Below are 20,246 nucleotides of genomic sequence, written 5' to 3'. Positions count from 1 at the left end.
AAAGCAAAAATAAACAAATGGGACCTAATTAAACTTAAAAGCTTCTGCACAACAAAGGAAACTATAAGCAAGGTGAAAAGACAGCCTTCAGAATGGGAGAAAATAATAGCAAATGAAGCAACTGACAAACAACTAATCTCAAAAATATACAAGCAACTCCTACAGCTCAATTCCAGAAAAATAAATGACCTAATCAAAAAATGGGCCAAAGAACTAAATAGACATTTCTCCAAAGACATACAGATGGCTAACAAACACATGAAAAGATGCTCAATATCACTCATTATCAGAAAAATGCAAATCAAAACCTCAATGAGGTACCATTTCACGCCAGTCAGAATGGCTGCAATCCAAAAGTATACAAGCAGTAAATGCTGGAGAGGTGTGGAGAAAAGGGAACCCTCTTACACTGTTGGTGGGAATGCAAACTAGTACAGCCACTATGGAGAACAGCGTGGAGATTCCTTAAAAAACTGTAAATAGAACTGCCTTATGATCCAGCAATCCCACTGCTGGGCATACACACTGAGGAAACCAGAAGGGAAAGAGACACGTGTACCCCAATGTTCATCGCAGCACTGTTTATAATAGCCAGGACATGGAAGCAACCTAGATGTCCATCAGCAGATGAATGGATAAGAAAGCTGTGGTACATATACACAATGGAGTATTACTCAGCCATTAAAAAGAATACATTTGAATCAGTTCTAATGAGGTGGATGAAACTGGAGCCTATTATACAGAGTGAAGTAAGCCAGAAGGAAAAACACCAATATAGTATACTAACGCATATATATGGAATTTAGAAAGATGGTAACAATAACCCTGTATACGAGACAGCAAAAGAGACACTGATGTATAGAACAGTCTTTTGGACTCTGTGGGAGAGGGAGAGGGTGGGAAGATTTGGGAGAATGGCATTGAAACATGTATAATACCATATATGAAACGAGTCTCCAGTCCAGGTTCGATGCACGATACTGGATGCTTGGGGCTGGTGCACTGGGACGACCCAGAGGGATAGTATGGGGAAGCTTGTTTAAAACAGAGATTACAGGGCTCGTTGCAAGATGTTCTAATTGAGTAGAGACAGAGATGGAAATGAGAGCGTGCATTTTTCTACAGCAGCCCAGGTTATTAGATTCTGATTTAGGTGGTCCCTGGAAACACCCCTCGAGAGAGGCTCTTGTCTATACTCACCTGTGAGGAAGGACTGAAAGTTCGATCCGTCTTGATGGATGCGACCGGATGCCTGGTCCTCATCAGGCGGATGGTGGGTCTCTGATACTCTCCTCCTGCAGTGACCATACTATAGGCTGGTGGCACCACAGTGGTTTGTTTCTGCAGCAGCTGTAAGATGGTCTGGATGTCTGCAGTCATTTGGGATTCAAGTCTGCAGGACAGACAGAAATGGGGGAAGACCGTCCTAAAATAGTTCAGGATTGCAAAACATTTGAAAAAAAAAACTGCAGCAGCACCACCACACAGAATTGTGGCCTTGCTTTAAACAAGAAGGACAGGAGAGGGAGCACGGAGACGCTTGCTTGCTATATCTCACTAATGGCTCTGATAATGATCACTGCTCCTGTTCCTTTAATAAGATCTTAACAGAAAAACAGAATGCAAAGACTACATTTTCACAGTGTACATTGTATTACATTACAGTTAAGCTTTATTGATTTCAAAATGGAAAAAAACACATTGAGAATCTATTTTTAATCAGTCATTCTCTTTACTTTTAAGTCAGGTTTTGGTCAGTTTCTCATGAATATTTTATTTACTCTTTAAAAAAGAGATATTATACCACATTTCTTTCATAATGGCAACAATTGGATAATTTATTATGTGTTTCAAATTTATATTATCAATATGTTATGTTACCACTCTCCTATTCACATCAAGTATTGTATATTATTCATTACATTCTTTCCTTAATGTTAAGTACTGTCAAATGCTAAATTCCTTTCCCATCTATAGTTCAAGGGCCTTTGGTATTTAGAAACAGACCAAATATAAAAGTTCACTTGCTTCTATAGCCCATCTGGCTTGCAAAATACCAGCCTGATCATTTTTTCCCCAAAGTTCACAAGTAGCCAAATGGCCTGTTAATTTCATTCTCATTTTAAATTAAAATTCAAGAGAAAAAACAACAGAATACAATGGATCTGATTCCTCTCCTTTGCATGTGTTAACAGTATTAAAAAAGAATTTTGTGGATATAAAACAGAAAATTTAGACCATATGCCTCTTGAGATAACTTTTAAGTCTTTACTTGTTTGTGCTTACTATTCTGTTTCAATGGAAAATGCAAGAAAAAGGTAAATTTTACCAAAAATGTTAAAAGCATAGACTAATTTTGCCCAGTTATATACATGCTATATTTGTGAAGTTCAAAATGGAGAGAACTTAACCTTTGATTTGCGAGAGAACAGAATAAACCGGGACAACATGAAAAAAGATCATTCTTCTTCTAGTTTTTAATATTGACACTAGAAATTTTCCTTCTGAGAATCATGGTAACCTGTAAATTATTTGTACAGGTTTTCTATATTTGGTATATTTGGTATGTATAGCCATGTAGCTTAATGTTTTCTAAACAAATAGCTATAAATTATACGTGACTGTGCCTTACGGGTGTCAAAACCACACACCAAAAATTTGAATTATCAACTAGTTTATTATCTACTTGTTACCCATTGTTCTGATCTAATATTTTTATGGTGCTAACTAAACAGGGAAGACTCATTATTTTATTAAGCATCAATACTTTCTTTCATGCTTCAAAGTATGGCACAAATTTATCTGCACACCCAAATCTTACCTTATTCAGAATTAATTTCTCTCTCCTCTGAGTCCCCAGAGAGAATTCCATATTCATTGTAAATATTTCTGTATGAATTTATCCTATCAGGAACAGCATTTAACATTTAGGGAGTAGCTTACCCATTACATGTAGAAGGATTTGGGGGTGGACAGTGGAATAATAAAAACTTCATCAACAAATGAGATTAAAGACCCAACAGAGAGTCACACATTATGATAATGATTTTGATTCCTTACAAAACCTTTGTCAAACAGCAATCATCTTCAAGAAACAGAATCTCTATATCACAGATTCTGTCTGAGAAGGGAAAACTGATTGGAAGTTTGTCTTCAGTAAGAGCAGCATGCGGCCAGTTAGTGGGACTCCTGAACAGAAGACCATCACCTGCAGGTGGGGCAGCTTTTGCAGGGTGAGAACGAGACTGTCTGTGCCAACATGACTTAGCTGAGACTGTAGACCACCTTTATCAACATAACTTAGTTGCTTGTTTCAGGAAAACTTTGCCTGAGAAAAATAAGTCTAAGGGAATAAATAACTTTACTCCCTCAGGAAAATTCTACAGATTAACTCACTGGAGACAGCAAACTGATCTTGAGAGCAAATAACTTGCTTAATCAAACTTTATGTATCGATACTTGCTTTAAGATCCTCATGTCACTGTGTCCATCAATCCTGGACTATCATCTTATGAATTTAGCCCAAATCCCTCAGTTTTTCAACCTGAAAGGCCCAAACTCCAAAGTCATATAAATACTCCACTTTTTACTTTCCTTTCTGAGATAATACTTAAGACTCTTTCTAGGTCAAGGTCTTCCTGCAGTGATTATGAATACTTAGTTTAGTTGTATTAACGATAGTCTGATATTTTGCAATGGATTGAATAAACATTCAATGTTTATTATGTTTATGTTGAAATGCTAATGGTGAAATCCTAACCACAATGTGATGGTAGTAAGAGGTATGGCCTTTGGGATGTAATTAAGTCATAAAGGTAGATCCTTCATGAATGGTATTAGTGCCTCATAAGCCAGAGCCCCAAAGAGCTCCCTTCCTCCTATCATGTGAGGACACAGTGAGAAGAGAGCCATCTATGAACCAGGAAACGGGCTCTCATTAGATACGGAATCTCCCAGCACTTCCATCTTGGACTCGCCAGTCTCCAGAACTGAGAAATATCTGTTGTTTATAAACCACCCAGCCTATTGTATTTTTGTTTCAGCAGCCCCCAAAGACTAAAACATTCAAGAAGAAGAATTTTAGTAAAGAATTTTTCCATTATGCATAGGTTGTATTTTCATGTTTATGATTAGGATCTATCAGTTTAATTGGAATGGACTCTTCTGATGACACTCAATAATCTGTTCTACTCTGGAAGAATTAGAGAGAATTTTGAAAAATTCTAGCTTGGTCTTTAAAACAGAAAAACTCAATTTTATAACTTTTTCTTTTGCCAGTGAAGGGTAGCAGCAGATGCCACCCCAAAATAAGCCACTTTGGCATATTGATTCTTTTGAGCTGTAGGCACTTGGAGAGCAGCAAGTGTGGGGAGAGGCTTTCTCTGAACTTTTCTTATCTGCCTAAAGGCAGATATTCCAGAATGAACTCAATTGTCATAAATCCCTTCCCTGGGAGTTTCAACAACCAGGGAAGATTGAACTTTGTTACAGAAGAGGCATCACACCAAGACAAACTTTTCCACAAACTATCATACCTCCCACGTATTCTTTCAAGGGATCATTCATCTATCTTAAAAATCATTTACTCTCCTCTAAGGGACCTACATCCTCCAGCCCCTTTCCCTATAAAGATGGTATTTAATCCTGAATTCTAAGGCACCTCAGGGAGTAACTCATTTTCCTCTGAGGATCTCCCATGTGTACATGAGGTATACATGTTAATGCATTTACGTTCTTTTTTTTTTCTTGTTAATCTTTTATTATAGGGGGTCTCAGCCAGAAACTCAGAAAGGTAGAGGGAAATTTATTTTTCTTCCTCTACATCAGCATAGCTAAACAGCTGGGTAAAATGAATGTTTTCATTCACATATTATCAAAGGCTCACAGTGTACCAGGATCAGTGTTCTGCAAGGGATGGTCAGCACTGAAACTTTTATATCCTCTTGGGCGTCCCTATACAAAGTGTGGTCAGATTTGGGAGCTTGTTAGAATGTGGATTCTAGACCTAGACTTAGAATCTACATTTTAACAAGATCCCCAGGTGATTCGAAAGCACATTAAAGTTTGAGAAGCATGGCTTTGGGATCAAGCGTTAGTGATTTTCCCTAAATATGTATATCTGTAGGCATAATATATAAGTATGTAAGAACATTTCTTATGTAAACCTTTAACCCCATATAGAGTTTAATTGGCCATTAAAGCAAAAAGCAGCCACAGCCAGGATGACTCAAGATAGACTATTTATATTTGTTTTTATTGCACTGTGTACTTAATATGTGTATTTGGATGAAACAAATGGGGTAGAAATTTACAGTTCTACTACATTTGAACAGAATGCTGAAGCTAAACAGAGCAGATCCAACTTAAAAAAGTATACCAGGATTCTCATCCTGCAAAGCTGAAGTTTAAATCAAGCTGCCTTCTTCGAACTTATGCCTTCTACCGTGGAGGAAACAGGTTCTTGGAGATGTCTGTGCAGTAAAAATGTAATTTATTGGATTTTAAATCCAAAGAGGTTGAATCAGACAATAAAATGTTTTTGAGAGCTAGCTAGAATTTAGTACAAGAAAGTAAATATGTTCAAAAACATACAGGTGCTGCTGCTGCTGCTGCTGCTAAGTCGCTTCAGTCGTGTCCAACTCTGTGTAACCCCCATAGACGGTAGCCCACCAGGCTCCCTGTCCCTGGGATTCTCCAGGCAAGAACACTGGAGTGGGTTGCCATTTCCCTCTCCAATGCATGAAAGGGAAAAGTGAAAGTGAAGTCGCTCAGTCGTGTCCGACTCCTAGCGACCCCATGGACTGCAGCCCACCAGGCTCCTCTGTCCATGGGATTTTCCAGGCAAGAGTACTGGAGTGGGGTGCCATCACCTTCTCCGATACAGGTGCTAGGACATGTCAAAAAGATTTAGTTGCAGTTTGGCTGTGAAAAAAAGTATTGTATAAAAGTAATTTTAAAACTAACATAATAAAATAATAACAGCTATCAGTATTAACAGTGTGTTGGTTGTTCAGTCATGCCTGACTTTTTGAGACCCCGTGGACTGCAGCACACCAGGCTCCTTTGTCCATGGGATTTTCCAGGCAAGGATACTGGAATGGTTTGCCATTTTCTTCTCCAGGGGATCTTCCTGACCCAGGGATTGAACCTGGGTCCTGCAGGCAGTTCTTAGCCAACTGAAATACCAGGGAAGCCCATTAGTATTAGTATTAATAGTAATACTATTAATCGTGGTTGCAAACCAAATGGGAACTAGGTGTACATGCCCTTAAAATTTATACTGTCAGTTCCAGCACACATTAAAGGCAAGTTTTTTCAGTGATCTTTGATTTACACCAGCAGCAATGATTGGCATCCATGACAAAGCAACAAGGGAAAATTAAAATCTCAGATTTCACCTTCAATAAAGATCCAAATTAGGTAACATAGAAATATATGAAGAGTAGAAGAATATACTCAAACAAGTATCAATAACAGAAATGAAGTTAAGTTCATTGTTAATTATGTTTGGCCTAACCAAAAACTCTTTCTGTTTTGTAGCATATATATTCTCCACATATATTACATTAGTCTTCACAATAATATTGCAGGTCAGAAGAGGCTGAAAAAGGAAACTGAGGCTGGAGAAATTTAAATGACCTAGTAATCCTTTTAGTAGTTAAAGTAAGCGAGCTATAACTTTAGGCTGAACAATTGTTAAGTGCTGTGCAAGTACTGTGCTGAAGAAATCACTGTCCCTGTCATTCACCCATTCATTCAGTCATTTTTTTTTTTTCATTTACTCCAGGAATTGAATGCGTACTGCATGGTGGCGCAGTGGTAAAGAATCTGCCCGCAATGCAGAAGATGAAAGAGATGTGGGTTCTATCTCTGGATTAGGAAGATCCCTTGAAATAGAAAATGGCAATCAGCTCCAGTATTCTTGCCTGGAAAATTCCATGGAAAGAGGAGCCTGGTGGGCTACAATCCATAGGGTTGCAAAGAGCTGGACACGATTGAGCTACTGAGCCACATACACACACACACACACACACACACATCCCCAAACACACAAAGAAATATGCAGGAATAGAGGAAGGTCAAGTTCAGAAATCACACTTTCATCTATCAGTTCTGTGTGTACAGTATGTATTTTGATATATATTATGGATAAAAGATCAATGTAGCTTGGTATAAATAGAAGAGAGAGATAGGAAATGTAGTAATTAACTAAATATGCTTCTCTGAGCAATAAAAAGTATAATCATGTCAAGTTCTTATACCTTAAATAGGAATTACTGAATCTAAGTAAGTGATCATCTGTTTTAATTTTCTCATATATGTTTCAATTTTACAAGACTGATATTTGACACTTGAGAATGGGATATAGATCTCAGTTTTTAACTTTCAAAGTTTGGTTAAATTGCATGAAAAAATACAAAAAATATAATTAGTTCATTCAGTATTGTCATACTTTTCTTTGAAATTAAGGCATACAAGTTTATTTAAATTTACAAATTAGTTGGTTTTCTAATTCCTTTTGTCTATTTTAATTGCTAATTCATCTTTCATGGTAATGTATATTTGTGTAGACACACATTTTTATGTTTACTGTATTATTTGACACTGCTTAATTCTGGCATAAAGATTTAAAAAAAAAAACAATAAAACAATAAGCAACATCAACAAAACACAAGAAAAAGTAAGCATAGTAGCTAGTTCATGCGTATAAACAAAACACACAGAATGTGGTAAGTATAGATAATGAGTAAGCAAGTAGTTTGTTAGACATGGGCAGACTTCATAAGATGCATTAAATAAAAACAGCATGCTAGTAACCTGCAAAACGTTCCAAAGATAGAATAGAAATATGATGTAACAAACCAGAGTATGGCTTATACTGTGGCCACGTGTACTTGACCTTACATCTCAGTGATGGAGTAAGTGTGTGTCATTGGTGTTGGGCAGTTTTTAATCTGTGGACCTTTTTTGTGGAAATCTCGATTCTCATCCTCAGAACCACACCATCAGCAGGGAAGGCTGATGAGATATATATATAAATGTCATGTAAATCAGGATTCAGGTTGTGCAATTCTTTTACCAGGATTGTACGTATTGGAAATGTGTTAATTACCCCATCTGGCTCTCCTCATCACTCACTGCATGTTTTAAGTTGATTTAGTAAATCCTGTGATTTGAGCATCTTAGTTTAATCCATGCAGTTTTTCGTGTGTGACTATTGGAACACCTTGCCCAGTGGTGTCCTGGAAAATACCTTGAATCAAGGTCACTTTCCACATGTAACACAACTAAGACAGTATCATACATCTATTTTTCTTAAATATGATTGATCAGTTTAATTTTAAGGAACTCACGTAGATTTGGGTTAAGGGGTTCTCTCCTTTCTAAAACCAAAATTTATTCTTTAACTTAAAAGGTCATAGATCAAAGATGGAAAGAAAATGGAGAGGATCTGGACTTCAACTCAATCACATTTTTGACAAGTTGGCTGAAAAAATAAATGTTTAAATGATTTTGTCAATATTAAAACAAATGCCATAACACATAACTAAGTTACCAGGAACCACCACAAAGTGTAAAAGGAGGATTGAAAGAAGAAGGGTGTTAGTCAACAAACTAAATATGAATTATTTGGGGGGATTAAAAAAAGGAAGTTTCTTAGGCAAGCAATGCTGATGAGATACTGATTTTATGACAAGTAAAGAAAAAAATAGGATTCATGCTGCCAAAAGTGTGAAGTGTTCTAAATAAATGCTCCTTGCAAGACATTAATAATTCTGTCAACTTCTAGTCTTATTTTAAATGAGAAAGTGTATAAGGAAAGTATATATGAGATCTATGGCAGGATGAATTTGCTATTTACAAACTGTAAAGCCAGACCCCACTAAGGGCTTGGATTATGTTATTCCTTTGCCTGGCGATTGCTTATACCTGTTAAGCTGTTCCTGAAGCAAATCTAATCTTTGCTCCACTTCTCCATAGGTGAGGTCGCTTTCAGTTTCAGAGACTCCCCAGGCAGCTCGCTGAAGTGCTGAGGGACTAGACTCATCAGCCTGAGTTCCAGCATTTTCTCTTTCCCAGCTTCTTGTGTCAGTGATATCTGTGAGAAACAGCAAAATGGATGTCAGCTTCTTTGGGTGCCCATTTATAGCTACAGAGACATCCACAATACAAGCAGGAAGGGATCTTGAAATTTAACTGGAAGACAGAACCACAGTGGCTCAGGGACCCGTCGAGCAACTACAACCAGTAGGTAGCTGACTCCCATCCACGATGATCCTGACTGCCGCCTCCCCCACCTATTTCCACACAGCTGGTTATGAGTCTTCAGTACAATTTCCCCTTCTATTTTGTGCTAAGGGGAAACATGGGTGGCCAACCCTAAACTCTAGTAAGAGAACAAAGGCTTTGAGCTTTTACATTTGGGGAGAAACAGCACCATATGCATGTACTGGTTCACCTCAGATTGAAGATTTTAGGGCTCTTTCCCACAGAATAATTTGCACACTTCATGATTCAGAGTGGGTTCGAGAAGAGAGAGCCATGGGGAAGTGATGATCTTCAGAAGGATTCCCTTAGACCAACTAAACTCAAAGTAGACCCAAAGAACGATGAGCCATTAAAGATGGGAAGAGGCCTAAAGTCTCTGTCCTAATGTCCCATGACATTCTTTCATGTTTTTATGTTTTCCTGTAGCTCCTTCTGCACTGTCCTTTAATTTATGCACATTAAATTTCAATATTTTTTCTTGGGGCTCTTTTATTTAAAATATTTTTATGTTACTATACTTTAAAACATATCACTTATCTGTTCAAGCCCACTTTTCAGATGGTCTGCGTGTCTGTTATGTGCCAGACACTTTGCTAATTGTAGAGGAGTTAGAGATGAAGAAGACATAGGCCCTGCCCTTGAGGAATTCAGTCTAAAAAGGTTTTAATCATTTTTCTTACAGAGGTTCATTTTCTGAACCTCATTTAATTTACTGTTTCTCTAACAATCTGTATTTGCAAGTTGTCAATATCTGAGGGCAAATATTATATCTTATTTTCCCTCTCATTTCTGTAATATACTTTTGATGACTTCTGCTATGCTTTCTTACCCTCTGCATTTCATGTATCTAAGAAGTACTTAAAACAATTGAAAGTTTGGGAAATAAAACCCATGAAAAAATACTAGTTGGGGCTTCCCTGGTGGCTCAGCAGGTAAAGAACACACATGCAATGCAGGAGACACATGAGAAGCTGATCCAATCTCTGGGTCAGGAAGAGCATTAGGAGAAGGAAATGGCAACCCACTCCAGTATGCTTGCCTAGAAAATCTCATGGACAGAGGAGGCTGGAAGCCTATAGTCCATAGGGTCTCAAAGAGTTGGACATGACTGAGCACATCGCGCACCAATCCAGTACTGGTGAAGTTGGGAGTTTATTTCAGAGAGAAAGAAGGAGTATATTTTCCTCACTCAGAGGACTGGTAGCAGAAAAAGACTGACTTCATTTTCACATGGAAATAGACTTAAATAACAAAAAGTGATTTTGCTTTGATAGAATTACTTTTGTTTTTTCTTTTGGACAAGTATTTATCTGACAAAAGTTATGTAAAGTTATGGAATTTATATCTCTGGCTATTTTAAAAATTGGATAGAAAGTAACCCATTTGGGGAGAATTAGCTATGATTCTAGAAACAAGGAACAGGATTTGTAGGGTTTCTTGAAATCCCTTCCTTTCCTACAGTTTCTTCAAAAGTAGCCCCTATCCACAGGTAGCAGACACAATTTCTCTACCTTTTCTTCATGGTTTTTCTATCACTATACTTTTATCTTTGAATGCATAGAAATCTCTAATGAGGTGCCAACAATTTCTGCTTCACTTGGGTAAGGCTCTAACAAAGGGATTAGCACATCCAAAGATGGTATTAGGGTTCCCTGTACTATTGAAATGGTTAACAGACCTCAGAGGAAATTAAAGCCTTCTTTATTCTATGGAAGGGGCTTCCTTAGTAGCTCAGTTGATAAAGAATCTGCCTGCAATGCAGGAGACCTGGGCTCGATCCCTGGGTCAGGAAGATCCCCTGGAGGAGGAAATGGCAACCCACTCCATTACTCTTGCCTGGAGAATTCCATGGAGAGAGGAGCCTGGTGGGCTCCCAGAGTTGGATACAACTGGTGTTTTGTTTTCTAAAGTGACAATATGTAATTTCCTATGAAATTGAACATCAAAAATGTTATGGCTGAACTTTTAAGTAATACTTCAGCAGATTTTCACTGAAAAGTATGACTTCTTATTCACATACATGTGACTTTAAAATGCAAAACAATACTATAATGTTTTAGTACACTAGGTCTTCACTTTTGGAGAAGTAATGCCAAACAAATAGAACACTCATATAAATGGCTGGATGATGCCAGTGTTTCCCCTGTCTAGCCTTTTGCTAGACAATAAAACAAAAACAATAAAACTGACAGGATGGAAGTTACATATTATACTCAGAAGTTTTGTTCTGAGAAAGCTTACAGTATTTCCACTTATGCCTAATAGCTCTCTCATTCTCAAATCATATATAAGATATTGATTTTTAAATAACAGTGGTGAATTACGTGCAATAAATTATGTAGGATTTTATTTTTTCTTCAGTGCTCAAGCAAAAAACTGATAATCTCTTAGCAAAAAAGAATACTCGTAAACTATTGGGTAAAGTCTTCCTTGATTATAATTTACTCTTTTATTAAAATCTGGATATGTGTGATTAGCTTGTTTAACAGCAATATGAAAAAAAAAAAAAAGAGTTCAAAGGGGAGATCCTGCTTAGTGGTCTTAATCAAAATGAACATCCTTTTAGATACTTTCTAAATATAGCTCAGAAAGAATCTGCACTCGGTTGCCTTGGAAAATGTTGCTATAGTTGCAAGACACATTTCTGGAAATGGATGAATAGAAAGTAAACTTTCATTTGGTTCTGGGTACACAATTTTCCTAGAGTCAACTTTTGACCTCAATCTAAGCAGGATCAGAGTGCATTTAGTTTGATTTTTTTCTTTTCGGTTCTGTCTAAAGGTGCTTCTCTGTTGGATTCAGCATGACAAATGCTAGAAATGTAAGTGGCATTTCCTATTGACGATAAAATTAAAATCTCTGGGGGTTTAGTAGTTTGAATCACAACAGTTACAGTTACACCCTACACATTATTCAAATTCTTGAAAATCGCACAGTATTTCACCTTAAAAAATTATTAGGGAAAGAAATTTGCATTGAATAAAGTTTTAGAATTCTCCACTGGCTAGTCATGTTAATTATCTAGGTTAACCATGTGTCACACTGATTGACTCTGCTGCTGCTACTGCTGCTAAGTCACTTCAGTCGTGTCCGACTCTGTGTGACCCCATAGACGGCAGCCCACCAGGCTCCCCCGTCCTTGGATTCTCCAGGCAAGAACACTGGAGTGGGTTGCCATTTCCTTCTCCAATGCATGAAAGTGAAAAGTGAAAGTGAAGTTGCTCAGTCATGTCCGACTCCTCGCGACCCCATGGACTGCAGCCTACCAGGCTCCTCCACCCATGGGATTCTCCAGGCAAGAGTACTGGAGTGGGGTGCCATCGCCTTCTCCGGATTGACTCTATGCAGCATCAATTATGCCTATTCAATTGACATGAATATTTAACTATGAGTTTTAAAGGCAACTGTTTATTTGAACAGAGATTTCATTATACGTTTTTGAAAATTAAAATTTGTAGATGTTAACTTAGATTTTATAGAATACTATCTTTTATTGTGCATGTAAAATAGCTAATTAAAAATAATTGGAAGAAGTGGCAAGGAAAAACATAAGATGAAGGGCATGAGAATTCATTGTCAGTGAGAGTCATCATCAAGTTGAATAAAATCCCCCAAATATATCTTTAATAACTTGTCACTTGAGAGTTTAAAACTCAAGAGGAAAACAACAAAAAGTATTTTGAAAAAAATCAGGCCCACTCAATTATACTCTTTTGAAGACAGTAGGATGCTTCAGCAAGTTCTTCAGAACTCCTGACTTCCATGATGCAACCTTGTATTATTTTTAGCACTTCCCAGAATCCGTTTTCATAAATAACTAAAATGGGACATTTAGTAATCACATCTAATATTCCATTCTTCCATTGTGATAAATGAGGTACTATTTTCATTCACTTCATCAAGATTTTAGATTGTCCAGAGAACATTTGCATATATTCTGAGCCTACTTCCACTTGGGGTCATGGCAAAAGCTGATTTGGTAAAATAGGGAAAGTAACTCTGGACAAATGTAAAGCCTAAACATCCTAGGTTCAATAAAACTTTTGTTATCAGATACAGTCACTTTGAAAAATGGTGACAATGATAAGTAATATTTACTTACCCTGTACCATAATTTTGTATCCTGCCAGTTCAAGAACACCCTATTTTGCCCTCATTTTTGTTATAGTTTCTTTATTTTTTTTTTGTTATACTCTCTTCATCTCTACATTTTTATCTGTCTAGGAATATATTCAAAGATTAAAGTGTTAGAAAGTAAAAACTGTGAGAAAATACTGAACAGAGTTGGGGATTTTATTTCAGGGGAAGGAATGGTGCTAAAACTGAAACTCCAGTACTTTGGCCACCTCATGCGAAGAGTTGACTCATTGGAAAAGACTCTGATGCTGGGAGGGATTGGGGGCAGGAGGAGAAGGGGACGACAGAGGATGAGATGGCTGGATGGCATCACGGACTTGATGGACGTGAGTCTGAGTGAACTCCGGGAGTTGGTGATGGACAGGGAGGCCTGGCGTGCTGCGATTCATGGGGTCGCAAAGAGTCGGACACGACTGAACGACTAAACTGAACTGAACTGAATTTATGCAATTATCTTGTTTGATAATCACAACAGACTAGTTGGTTAGAACATATTATTCCTATTTTGAAGATGTTCAAACTGAGTCTTAGTAGGGTCTGTCAAGACATGTAGAGAGCATATCATAGACTTGGACCTGGAACCCAGGCAATCTGCCCATGGCTGTTCTTACATATTCTTAGTGAGATAATAAGATCTGTAGATCTAGCTCCTGTTATGCTAAGCTAATTGTTCTTTCATGTAGTAGTCCTCAAGTTTTCCTGAGTTTTCCATCCTTTAGCATCAAATCTGGATATATTTATTAAATGCAGTTACACAGTTCATGCATATTGTCTAAAACATAGCCCATATATTTGGGTATCCTTAATAAACAAATGTGTTCCAATGAGTTGAATCAAAAGCATATTTTATTTAGGGTCATTTATCCCCATTTTCTCATAATTCACAGTAAACTGAAGTTCTTTTTTAGTATTTATTGTATTTTGATTGAATTGGCCTTTCATGCTATAAAAACAGGTTTGGGGGTGGGAATGGATACAGAGGGATTTCCTAGTGGCTCAGATGGTAAAGAATCTGCCTACAGTGCAGGAGACCCAGGTTCAATCTCTGGGTCAGGAAGATGCCTTGGAGAAGGGAATGGCTACCCAATCCAGTATTCTTGCCTGGAGAATTCCATGGACAGGGGAGCCTGACAGGCTACAATCCACGGGGTCACAGAGTTGGACATGACTGGGCGACTAACGCTTTCATTTTCATGGACACAGAAAATACATATAAGAATCAATGGGTTAGAATTCTTCAAATACTCATTGGTCCCTCTCCCATGGAATCACTACAAAAGACATTCCTAGAATGTTCTATGTGGCACTGTGTTAGGCCTGACTGACCACACAGAACCTCTTATGCTATAATTGGGAATAATGACCACTATCCCAGAATCTTGCAGACACTTGGTAGATGATCTAAGATTTGATCTTTGCAAATACATCATGAAATTGAAGATTCGATTAACATGTGCATGGCTTTTCATTTGTACAAAGTCAGCATTTTGTGATTAGTACTGACATGAGACAAACTGATTCCTGAGAAACTTAGTTACCTTTGCAAGAGTGACTTCTTTTATCTATGTGAATTCTTCCTGAGGTGGGCACTGTTTCTTCAAGATCAAGTCCAGTTGCTTTCCCTATTCCTGGAGGAGAATCAGCAAGTCCTGAGAAGAGAGGCTTTTGTTCATCATCAATGGAGGAGATGAAAGATGAAGATCTGCTTTTTTTCTCTTCAAAGTGCTTTTTGGAACTCTGGTAATGTCTTATTGTATCTACAGAGTCTTCAGGGTCATTTGTAGTGCTTCCTTTGCCAAAATCTATCAAAGAAAAGTTATTTTATAGAAGATAATCAAATACGAGACTCGACACATTCTACACTGTCTAACTACATAAACTAGCTTTTTCATAGTGTGTTTTTGAATAACTTTAACATAGAATTTTTTTTAATTTCCAGAAATGTTGTTCTTTATTTTTTTATCCTACTGAAAATGTAGCTATTTAAGAAGATTTTTTAAATCTTAACTCACAGGACATTAGATTAATTTCATGAAATACATTATTCATTTCAAAATAAAAGAATACCTGTGACAGTAATCACATTTATATCTCATAAAAAAAACTATAGGGTAATTTAAACCTTATTTATATACACTCAACAGTCATTTGTATTCTTAAAATCTGGTGTACTATCTCTTAAGGAAATGAAACAGTGAAGAAAAACGTGTCCCAATTCTAAAATATCACCACCATGCAGCTTATGGCTCGTTTATTTTAACCTTCATGCCCTCTCATGTGGTGGTCATCTACTCATTGTGAAGGTCAAATCCAGAAGCCCTCTTATGGTAAAGGCTGGCAGGCTGACTTTCAGCCTTAGTTCAATCTGTATAATGGCCTTGACATACCATGCGGTTTGGTTGTGCAGCATATTGAAAATAATATAAAACTAGAGTCGGACACGACTGAGCGACTTCACTCATTAATTAAGGTAGGTTTACCTAATTACATTAAAGCCAGTAGTGCACATTGACTGTTTTATACTAAAATGTCAGGATAATTTCAGCCCTGAACATTGTGTTAGAACATATTTCAGCAGGAAAAACTCTAAGACAAACCTCGGAACTTGTTTCCATTAGTGTCCTGGGGAGACAGTATAATTCTCCATCTGGTTACCACTAATAACTAACCAACATACTCCAGAAGGTATATCATTTTCTAGAGAAATGTTTAAGACAGTGTCTCCATCTACTCTCTGCCTGATTATACTTACTTTGTTATTTATAGAAGGCCAAATGAAATGATTTAAGGCCACTCCAGAGAAACTTCCAACTGTTTTTTAAAATTCCCATATGGCACAAAATTAAACAGAGATCTTTTTCTTTTCTTTTTAAAAAATCATAATTTAAAATTTGAGAAGCCAGAAAGCAGCCCAAGGTACAAATGGATGAAGTGCAAAAACCAGCTTCATGTGACACGGTTATTAAGGAGTTAGTTGTTTACATCCTGCCAATTTACAGTTAAATGCAATGAAAGCAGATTGCTTAATTTATTTTCTTTACGATTTCTCACTTGCACAGTGATTTCATCATTACTGAGAAGACTACAGACTTTTCTAATCTCAAGCTCTGTAGACGTCTTGATTATTCAGTGTCCCTTATATTTGTCTTCGGAGCTCAACCACTAATCTAGTTGGTTGTAAATTCGTCTTCTTACACAAGCCGTCTATCCCCAGTGTCACTGACACAGCCCTCCTTCATTCTTGTCATCTCCTCCTGTTTTCTTTGATTTTAACTTCTTCCCACCTGAAAATTTGATCATTTCTCCCACTTTATGAACATACCATTTCATTCTTCAAAACATAATAGTTTCCAACTTTATGCAAGTAAATGTTAAAAACAGAAAATGCTTCATTTCTCTAAATTATCCTCATACCTGCTTAGTGGATTGGGTCAATTTGTTGCTTCTAGGTAATCTTTGTGCAGTTTGGGCACCAGGAGGATTGAATCAGCAAAGCCTTCTCATTTTCCCTGAAATGCTCTTCTTTTAAACACTTTCATGGAATCTTTTCCAGCAGAATCAAATGCAAACTAAATTATCATTTAATTCATAATTCTAATCTAAGTAAGGATAATAGCATTACAAGGTGGACACTTGTAATCAATGCACATCACAAGTTATTAAATCACATGGTGTTTTCAGCTTGGGCAGTCTTAGGAGTCCTCTGTTGATTTGTAAATCCTCATACATAGTAAAATGTTCTGTCCTGCCAACCACATGGGCCTTGGTCTTAGTTTACTAACTTATGGTTTGATTTTGGATGTTTAGGTAAAAATTCATCAGTTAACATATACTGCTGATTTCAACTTGGGATGTGTTTACAATGTGGTGAATGGGGAATTATTATTTAATTCTCGTGAAATGGAGCAAATTGTTCTATATACACGATATCTAAATCCTTTACCAAAAATCTCCAGTAAAAGCAGGAACATGAAAGAAGAAGAAAAAGTTTTATATTCTTGATTTTTTTCAAGTATATAGGGGAAATTACTCCATATTTATTTCTGTGTTCTTTGCAACTGAATCATTAGCCAGATGCTTTTTGGAACTCAGGCCGCATGAACAATTTCTCTGACACAGACCAACTGCAACAACATTTTTCTATTCCATACTAGATAAAACAAAGCTTCAAGTTTGATCATTTAAAATGACAGCTGAAATGACAATCTATTTGTGGATTAACAATGGAAACCGCTCAGTCTTAGGCTGGAGGTTGGCTAATGGAATACATGAAACTGGACTGAAAGGCATTATAATTAGCCTCCAGTTACCTCTAGATTTTTATGGCATATTCCATTTCTGCCTTTTTCTAGTTAAACTGGCTTTTTTTTTTTTTTTTTTGGCATGGGGGCAGGGCACTCCTGGTAGCATGTGGAAATCTCAGTTCCCCAACTAGGGATATGCCCTCCAGCAGTGGAAGCATGGAGTGTTAACCACTGGATATCCATAGAAGTCCCTAAACTGGATTACTTAATAGACATTAAATAGCATTAGGTGCTATTTTTTCTTAATATTATTCTTAGTGCTATTTTATTATTATTATTTCTTAAAAGTTGCTTTCTTGAATGCTATGTAGAAATAGTATTCTGAATAGCAATCAGAAGAAGTTTTTTTACATTTTCCCCTTTGCTAGAAATGAGATTGTATAATCATTCCTGTTCCAATCATTGTACAAAGGAAAAAGCTGGCCTGTTTAATTAAGCTTGGAATTTTTCTAACTTAGATGACCGAAAACTCTAAAAAAACCCCCTAAAAACCTTGTTTCTATATGTTGACAGTCTATCTCCCCTGCTCCCCTCTTTCTGACAGGATACAATTCTAAAACATTTATGAATTGTCTTGTGGGTGTCTCTCTGAGTCTGGATGGGTTGAAGAGCGTAGAGTGAATGTCTTGATGGAGAGGTTGACCCATCCATCTTAAGAATGATTATAGAAAATTTTTACATTTCAAACAATCTGGGAACAAATGTCTGTGTGCTCTCCATCATTTATGGAGTTTTTCTCTCAACTTATTTATCATTTTTATTTGTCAGACCTAACAGCTGGGCCCAACTTTATGTAAAAGAGAGGCATTTAATGTGCTCTCTCATCATTTAAGATTTCCAACTGGTAACAATTTTGAGATAAGTTGAGCATTTTCCAGTCAAGTGCATTAAGAATTTTATTGCATTGGAACACTGGAATCTAAAATAAATGTCTTCATTTGATTTCAAGTACTTTAGTTCCTCACTAGCATTAAAGAAAGTTGAAAACAAATTAGCATCACTTTTCTACATAAACACAGATAAAAATCTATCTTAAAAATATAAATAAAGATATATTTATATATTACTGAAATGGATAACAAAAACTAATCATTCTTTATTATTGAAGAAGATGTTCCTAAGAGGTGCCAGATTATAACAGCAATATTGTTAAAGGATTAACTTCATAAAATTAGAATTTGACCCATTCCTATTTTGTAAAAATAAGTTTAACAATGTATATATTTATTCTTAACTTCAATAACTTTCATAGAAGTTATTTTGGAGAAGCACTTGCTAGACTTTACTGAGTTTTGTATGACAATGTGAAATCACTAAAATAATATTAGAAAAAGATAATGTTTATTGCTATTCTTTGAAACATAGGTATATGAGTTAAAGACCTATTTCCATTCTTATTTTCTGGAACATTAGATTTTTTCAGTTGAATATATATAGAATTGAATAAAAAACACATGAATGGGAAAGTAAGAAAATTGCTCTTAGAATATATATATCTCGTAAAATGGGTTCTTTTTTAATGATGTGTGACAACCATCTAAATTTAATGCAAAGAGGATGTTGAACATTTAACACAGTTCAATTTTCTTTTTGTGGGGTGGGCTATTAATTGATGCTCTCATTGAATTAGTGTCTCTCAAAGGGTAACTGATTCCTTAAATTAGTGTTTAATAGCTACTTTGATATTGCATTTTCTGTTCATAGAAAAAGCTAAGCAGAATATTCCAAATATTCAGTCACAAAAGAGCTATCAGTAAAAATATATATATGTTTGTGTGTATGTATCTCATGGGCCATTATACATGCTATTGTTGTAAAATTTATGAGTATTATAAAATATACACAATATAACATTTTATTTTGTTATTATTTTTTGGCCACACCATGCAGCAACATAAAATTCCTGAAAATTTCACAACATAAAATTTTAAAAGAAATATTCTCATATTCAATAGACTATATTGGCACACTCTGAAGTAAGTACAATCCGACTCTGAAGAGTACTTGGACTATTTTCAACATGTTCTAAATGGTTATAGCTCATTTATTTCTGTTCTGTCCATCTTTTCAACGTTTGTGATCACTAAGGAAGTCATTGAAGATACACTTTTATTCTTCACAGTCTGTAACAGTAACGTTCTGCTTTCAGCTCAGAAACTGTAACACCTCCCCCTACAATAACCACAGTCAAGTTGGGAAGGTCCTGGGTACCTCTACGTCAGAACTTTGCGAAGGAAAGAGAATTTCTTGAAAATATCCTCAAAAAACAAACAAACAAACAAACCAAAAAAACAAAGTGTCCTCAAATTTGGACTTGAACTGGCAATTCTTTCTATTCAAGAACCGAGTTTATTTCCTCAGAAGTGCACGGCCTATGAGGACAAACCACTTTCACCCACAAATGTATTTTAGGAGAGAAGAGGTCCAGTATGTTAAGCTTCTATTTAGTTCAAATCAACCTTCAAAGTTTCTATATACATCTTTTCATTTTTGATATTTCTTTTTGAATGTAAACCCCTTAGCACCACACGGTAG

General features: G+C 36.4%; 1 protein-coding gene across 1 annotated transcript in view; it reads right to left on the bottom strand.

The window, feature by feature from the left end:
- The window catches only part of KCNH7 (potassium voltage-gated channel subfamily H member 7), a 526,390-nt gene that overhangs the window by 2,487 nt on the left and 503,657 nt on the right, over window positions 1-20,246 (bottom strand). Inside the window, exons 13-15 of the mRNA XM_055572409.1 lie at window positions 14,946-15,197; window positions 8,932-9,100; window positions 1,201-1,393 (exon numbers count right to left, since the gene is read on the bottom strand). Of these exons, the coding sequence (XP_055428384.1) occupies window positions 1,201-1,393; window positions 8,932-9,100; window positions 14,946-15,197 (614 nt within the window). The remainder of the gene's footprint in view (window positions 1-1,200; window positions 1,394-8,931; window positions 9,101-14,945; window positions 15,198-20,246) is intronic.

This window comes from Bubalus kerabau, chromosome 3, assembly GCF_029407905.1.
Source record: "Bubalus kerabau isolate K-KA32 ecotype Philippines breed swamp buffalo chromosome 3, PCC_UOA_SB_1v2, whole genome shotgun sequence".
Taxonomy (NCBI): domain Eukaryota; kingdom Metazoa; phylum Chordata; class Mammalia; order Artiodactyla; family Bovidae; genus Bubalus; species Bubalus kerabau.
Note: the sequence above shows the minus strand (reverse complement) of the source record. Positions and strands in the feature narration are given on the sequence as shown.